Below are 7,167 nucleotides of genomic sequence, written 5' to 3'. Positions count from 1 at the left end.
TTTATTCTTTGTTTGTCCCCAAATTTACACTCCTGATTTATATGATTTTACAAAGAAATTTCCTTACATTTTTTTAAATGTTTCCAGATTTTGGACTAATGAAGCTATTTTTAAAACAAAAAAATAGTGTGATTTACGAATATCTCAAAAACAAGACCTTGTTTTTTAGCAGACTAGAGATTAATTGCTTTCATGACCACTATAAGTAGCAGATGGATAATGAGAAGAGATGGATTCTTTTAAGATTGATTTCTTTCAAGAATAATCCTCCAATAAAATTTTTATTAAAAATTTAAATTTAAATAAAAAATTAGTATTAAAATTAAAATAATAATTTTAAAATATAACAATAACATTTTTAATTTATATCACATATTAAAAATCTAATATATAATAATCTAAGTAATTAATAAAATCAAAGATTCTTATTTGAAGACGTTTTAAATAACTCAGGAGGTCTCTTAATTTGTGCTGCTTTATAAAAGCATTTCGATTTAGCAGAACGGCGCCAGCTACCGTGGTATCACTGAAGAAGCTCAACAAATGGCGGCTACCAACTCAAACTCTGAGGTCACTATTCAATTCATAACTCCTCCTTCTTCATACTACTCAACTTAATTCAATTCAATTCATGCGTTGCACTTACTCTCATTACTATCATTATTATTGCTGTAATATCATTTCTCTTAGAATGTTCAGAAACCAAGTTTCGAAACGTTTCAATTATTCTCTTCCACCGCTTCTGGTTTTGGAATTTTCGACGATCCTGCACAACAAGCACCTTCTATACCTCCTCCTCCTTGCGTTGAAGTTCTCCCCTCTGAGGTTTTCTTCCTTCTTTTGTTTCTGTATAACGGTTGCTTTGAAATGGTGCCGTTTCTTCAAAGGGGATTTTTTTCATCCGAATAGGTTCATTCTTCCGTCAAACACAGCGTGGAATCAGTAAATTTAGATGGAATTACTTTGCTCAAGGTAAATTTTCTTTCTTTGTTTACAATTCGTTATTTGTATTTGGATTTGGGTTATCTTATATTGTTTGTTATTAAAGGAAGAGTTTTTCTTTTTAATTTTTTTTTATATGAAATCCAAACATGATCCTAGGATTTTAGAAGTGAGATTGTTGCTTAGTTTTTTAATTGTTATGTGATTTCTGTGGATGAATTTGTTTCGTATGTACTATTGTCAGGGCCGAGTGAATACCCAACAAGTTTTTGGTTTATCTAACTCTGACTTAGTTCCTGGCAAATATGAAGGTAGTGATATTTTGTTCCTTGCATTTCTGTTTATTTTTTCTTGCTTGATCCTCATGTTTGGCTAATAAAGCAGTTTCGGTTTTTGTTCACTTTGGTTTCCAAAAATGTTTGGCTGTGGATTCTAGGGGGTTTGAAGCTGTGGGAAGGTTCCCTTGATCTGATTAAAGCCCTTCGTTGTGATATCAAAAGTGGGCTTATTTCATTTGGCGGCAAGCGAGTGTTAGAGGTGGGCTTCCCCCTTTATGAATTTAGTTGTCTTGATTCTGCACTGAATGTTATTGTAAAATATCATTGCCGCATACATCTTTAGTAGTACTTGGAATACATTGCTTCTATTCCTTCAACACAATCATTGTTAGTGTTGTTGTGTTTAGTGGTAGGGTTATAAGTGAAGCGAACGATTTGGTGTTACCCTATGGAAACAGTTTTATGGATTAAATGTCACAATATTCATGGGATATAATAAATTTGCAATTCCAACATCAAAATTCATGCTTTTAATGGGGATATTGAGTTGCCTATTCCTATTGAACGTTTGATTGCCTGGCCTATGTAAAATAACTATACTACAAGCTACCGATAGAAATACAAGATGCTTTCTTGGATTGTTAAATCATATCATTTGTTCTTTTTTTCTCTTGTTTGCCCTTGCCTAGTTGCATGAACTCAAAAATTATTTCCTGCAGAAAATTTATGGCAACTTAACACAGATTGGTTCAAACTGTCCTAACGTGAGCAGCAGGAAAAGGGGATGCCTAGGGACCCATAAAACACCTGCTCTTGCAAATTTTTTTAATGCAAGATTACGGGACTAGGGGATATACCACATTCTGTTTACAAGAAGAGTAGAAAACAAACAAAAGGAAAAGATAACTAAAAAGCATAAGTTTCCAATTCTTTAAAATATCGGAGGGGGGAAATTTCTCTAGAAAGATTGTGATATTTACACTAAATAGAGGTCAAAGGTCTAATCCTATCCCATAAAATTTACTTTTCCGAAAATCTATCAATTGAAGACACTTGAATTGTGCTTAAATCAAATACTGTGGTGTATATTACACATTGCCACAATGAGATCAGAGCCTCAGAGTAGAAAACAAAGTAACATAAAATAGATATATTAAAATATTTATGCTAATTTGTTTTGGAAATGTAACTCACTGACTGGCAGTCTAACTAATTCCCTCTCCCTCAGTGCTGCATATACCCTTCCTTCATATACAGTCAATACCTTCACACTCTTGTGAGCTAGTAATGGACTCCTTTCTTTATCTCATTTCTCAACCTTTGGCCTTGGACCAATCACCCCTTTCTTCCTGGTATACACAATATTTTGCATGGTTGTCAAAATCACATGTAGAACACAGTTCTTAACACTTACTCTGGATTTTTCATTCATTTTTGGATGTTTGGCCAGGGTAGGGAGCACAAAACCCCAGCCTGCTGGCCTTTCCCCAATCTAAATGTATCAAATCCCCAATTTTACCTTAATGAACCACAGTACCTACTTGCTGCTGCTGCTGCTGCAAGAGCAAGTTTGAACTGATTGGTGCTTGATGTTGTTGGAGCCGCAACTTGCCACGTGTCTCAGGATGCAACTTGACCAGGGTGGTGACACCGTGGCAGGATGGAGTATAGTTGATGGGATCTGTGACGATCCTAATGGCTGAGGTGCAACGGGGACCCATGACTCCTTGCTTTGCTGTCCTTCAGTTCTTACTGTTTTGTTCGTCTTGCTAGATGTATTTTTGCAATCTGGTGTTTTACTTCCCCGTTCAGAATTTTATTATTTTTCTGCATGTTTGTTGTTTGTTTTGTTTTGATATATGGCTAACTTGTTTTTGGTAAAAAAGAATACAAACTCACATGAATAATAATTTTGAAACAAATATATGAAATATATTTAGATATATCACAGTTTTTTTTTATTTTGCATAAGTACATATATACTGATATATATTACTGTGTATGAATAGGTAGAAGCATTTGTGTTATGATCCTATGCTTTACGTTCCTAGCTCCCTTGTCCGTTTTTAGGAACTGCGAACTTGACAACCTGATCATTTGAGCCTAGTCTGGTTTTCTCTCAGAAATCTATAGTTTTTATAGAAGTTAATTAATAAGACATGCATAAGGCATATCTTTTGGTGTAAGCTATCCTACTCTCTCTCAGTTTCTGTATTGTATTTTCAGCTTGGATGTGGTCATGGACTGCCTGGAATCTTTGCATTGTTTGAGGTGAGTCTATGATTAAATTGCATTGCATCAGAGTCCTATAATTCAGAAAACATAATAATGTATTTCTTCTGGTTGCTTAAGGGGGCAGCTGCTGTACATTTTCAAGACTTCAATGCTGAGGTTCTACGTTGCCTCACCATTCCCAATTTAAATTCAAATCTTCCCAATAAGTCTCATCCACTGTCATCAAACTTGACAAATTGTGACAAGATAGACGTTCGTTTTTATGCTGGTGACTGGAATGAAGTTGATAAGCTGCTTCCTTATGTTGCTACACATGTAGAAGACACTCAAAATGCTGGTTATGACTTTATTCTGATGGCAGAGACAGTTTACTCAATCAACAGTCTCCAAAATCTCTATAATCTTATCAAGAAGGTATGTTTTATACACGAGATCTATGAGTGAATGATCTTACTGTAGACATGATACATGATAAGGCACAATGACGTTATTTGATCCATGTAGCCGACACCATTTAGTGGGATGAGGTCTTGTTGTTGTTGTTAATATAAGATTGGAACCTATTATGTATGTGCGACTTTTGAGGTTAAAACTTAAGATATTTTCGCTGATATTATAACAAATACATAATTACACCTGTAACACATTGAAGCAAAGTCTTTGTCATTAACTAAAGCAACAGTTTTCTATGGCGAGTCATTGCAACGTACTTTAAGTTCGTTTTCTGTTTGTGTAATTATGTAAATTTTTTTAATTATAAACATATTGGTTTTCTTATCTATTGAATTATTAACAGTGCCTCCGACATCCTGATGGGACTTTGTATTTTGCTGCAAAGAAATATTATTTTGGAGTAGGTGGTGGAACTCGGCGTTTTCTGTCTGTGGTTGAGAAAGATGGTGAGCATCTTTACATTTCTTAGTTTATTGAGAAACTTAAAATTTATATGTCCTCAATTCAGTTGTGCCAATCCTCTAAAATTATTCAGGGACGCCAGTACTTTGTATCGGTGCAATAAAATTATTCTGATCTTGTATATCTTGTTACTCAGCAGTTCTAAAGTTTAAAAATTAAAATATTGTCATTGATGCAAACAACTCATAATAATAACTGCCCTACTAATTTATTGAAATATTAGGGTGCATTTGGTTTGCGTTTTTATTTGTTTTCTTTCTTAGTATTTTTTGTTTTTTGGATTTTGTGAAGAAAAAAGAGAAATTAGGAAAAACAATAAAATCCTATTTTCTGTTCTCACCTCCTGTTTTCTCTTTTTCCTTCACAAAATTCTGAAAATAAAAAACAGTGAAAACACAATCCAAACGCACCCTTAGGTTTCCATCCTAATTACACGCATACAAGGAGTCTTATGTCTGAGTTATTATTTGGCACCTAATCATAGAATTGTGAATTTCATATCCTCTTGTAGTATCAAAAGTTTGATCATATTGCGCAATGGGAATTATCAAGCATGCTATGCCATCTTCATCATGATATATTTACTGGTTCATTGCTCATTCCTCTTTCCACTTATTAAGCTGTTGTGATTTCATGAGTGCCCTTTATTTGAGCAGGTGTGATGGCTAGTAGTCTGGTTGCTGAAATCACAGACGGTTCGTCGAATGTGCGAGAAGTGTGGAGGCTTAAACCCAAGTAATACTGGTATTTTCTTCCTTCAATCAAACTATCCATAGTTTTTTTTTTCCTGGTTCAAAATGGAAAATCTGCACATGACCACTGCATTTTTTTCTAGAGTTTGTAATGGATGAAGCTGGAAAGGGGGCTGTTGGAAGGGAGTCTAGGGTACATTTTGTATGTTTATGTCCAATTGAGGGATTAATATTGCTGGACGAGTTTTTGTAATGATTATTTGAAACTTTGTGCTCTTTTATTTTGTAGAGAATATCATCCCTCATTTTCATGCTGCTCTTGCTTATACTGTTGTTGGTTTCCTTGGAATGTGCGTTTTTATTGGGTAATACAAATCTAGTCATTCATTCATCTCTAGCATTTATTTCCAATTTGACAAGTTCCATTGAATGCAATTCGGAACAGGCATGAAAGCTTCTTGTTAATAGTTATCTAAAGAAATAAATAGTTGATATAGGATTTGGAGAAAGGAAAAAGCCAACCCATGTGGCTTCAAGGAAGCAAAATCCAGTATAGATGATAGCAGCATTGCCAAAGCACCCTGATCTGAACTGTGAGTAACATTCCAAATCAGTCCCTAACAAATTTTCAGTCAACAAATTTTAATTACTAAATTAGTTCCTAACTTTTTTCTTGTTAGGAAAACCAGTCTATATGTCAAATTTTGATAAAAGAGTTAGACAAATCAATCCCTTTTATTTAATGAAGAAATATCAAATTTTTAGATCAGTCTCTACATATAGACGAATAATATAGAGACTGATTTGTCTAACGGAATAAAAATTTTAGGATTAAATTGGTGATTAAAAAATTGTTGAAAACTAGTGTCTAACTAAAAATTTGTTAGAGACTGAATTGGGGTATTATTCTATTATATTCCCAAATTGTCTCTAGCCATATACTGATATACAAGTGGTACCTTTATTTGAATGCATGCTTCATCAACAATATTAAGATCCTTCTATAAAATTGCAGTCTTAAGAATCAGATCTACAGCGATAGTATTTTGAGCAACCTCTATTTTCAGGGTTTGAAGGGGGAGGAAGACACCCTTCATTTTTACTGTAAGCTTCGCCACGTTCACCGTTGCAAGCCGGTTTATCTCTGCCAAGAGCTCCATAAGAAATATACTTCTTTTCCTCCAGAAATCGTCGGCTTATTTCCGATTCCATCAACATCTCATATTCTTGGTTGCATTCAGCTATAGAACCGTTGCATGTGTATGTGTATGCATGATTCGTTTGTGAGAATACAGTTGTACTTAAATGCATATAGCTAACTATCATGAAGCAACAGAAATTCTGAAACCTAATGGTATATTCTGAATCCATTCTTGTGTTTTTGATGTTTCCTTCCACTTCAATAAGCACTATATAGAGGAAGAATTATAGAAAAGAGATGCAACTTGCAAGTGGAAGCCACCGTTAGTGGTATGCATATGGAACGCACTGCAATAAAATTGTGGCCCAAAAGTGTTGCTAGTGTTATTTTCCCATGTGCCACTGATGCTGAAAAAAAAAAAAACTTCTTAATTATTATTGATTATATTTGTGTATGAAATGAGGGTGTTCTGGAACCCTTGGGGTTGCAATCTAGCCAAAGTAAACGATTCAGAAAAACTAAAAAAAAAATTGGTCAAATGAGAAAGTACTACTTTAGTATTATTTAATGGCAAATTCTAAGGTATAGATTCAGAAAAGGGAGATTACTACGATGTCTATAAATGTTTGTCTAACTTCTTAAAAGAGTTAAAAATTAATATTTAATTTTAAAAATATAAAAATAAAAAATTATTAAATATTTAAAATTTACCATATCAAGTAAATTAGGCAAAAATTAAAGACCATTTTCTGTATTTGTCAGGTAAAGCAGTTCTCATTATGACGAGTATAAAAAATAGCATAAATTTGTTTTTACTTATTAAAAATAATGTGATGTGATGTTAATTACCTTATTAAATTTCTTTGAGATCGTTGTTTTTTTTTGACAAAAAAAATGTATGTCCGTGGATGTTAATTATATGTTTTTTCTTAAGATTTTTTTTATTTGGCTTTCTTTTAAGATT

The 7,167-nt window shown here is 33.5% G+C and overlaps 1 protein-coding gene across 21 annotated transcripts; it reads left to right on the top strand.

Annotated features, from left to right (window-relative positions):
* Positions 1 to 442: 442 nt before the first annotated feature.
* Positions 443 to 6,727, top strand: LOC130976398 (uncharacterized). Of its 21 annotated transcripts, XR_009084660.1 has the most exons (13): positions 487 to 570; positions 691 to 825; positions 910 to 972; positions 1,187 to 1,253; positions 1,379 to 1,479; positions 3,447 to 3,491; positions 3,573 to 3,869; positions 4,252 to 4,354; positions 5,027 to 5,105; positions 5,206 to 5,255; positions 5,352 to 5,427; positions 5,551 to 5,655; positions 6,130 to 6,273. XR_009084660.1 is itself a non-coding variant. In XM_057901256.1 (12 exons), the coding sequence occupies exons 1-11, from the start codon at positions 544 to 546 to the stop codon at positions 5,620 to 5,622; spliced, it is 1,056 nt and encodes a 351-aa protein (XP_057757239.1). In that variant the 5' UTR covers positions 487 to 543; the 3' UTR covers positions 5,623 to 5,655; positions 6,130 to 6,727. The 21 variants fall into 21 exon arrangements, 9 of the variants coding, with proteins under 9 accessions (XP_057757238.1, XP_057757236.1, XP_057757239.1 ...); XR_009084658.1 differs by lacking the exon at positions 5,206 to 5,255; XR_009084662.1 differs by lacking the exon at positions 5,206 to 5,255 and having other exon boundaries at positions 5,027 to 5,114.
* The last annotated feature ends 440 nt before the right edge of the window (positions 6,728 to 7,167 follow it).

This window comes from Arachis stenosperma, chromosome 4 (assembly GCF_014773155.1).
Source record: "Arachis stenosperma cultivar V10309 chromosome 4, arast.V10309.gnm1.PFL2, whole genome shotgun sequence".
In the NCBI taxonomy this organism is placed as follows: Eukaryota; Viridiplantae; Streptophyta; class Magnoliopsida; order Fabales; family Fabaceae; genus Arachis; species Arachis stenosperma.
Note: the sequence above shows the minus strand (reverse complement) of the source record. Positions and strands in the feature narration are given on the sequence as shown.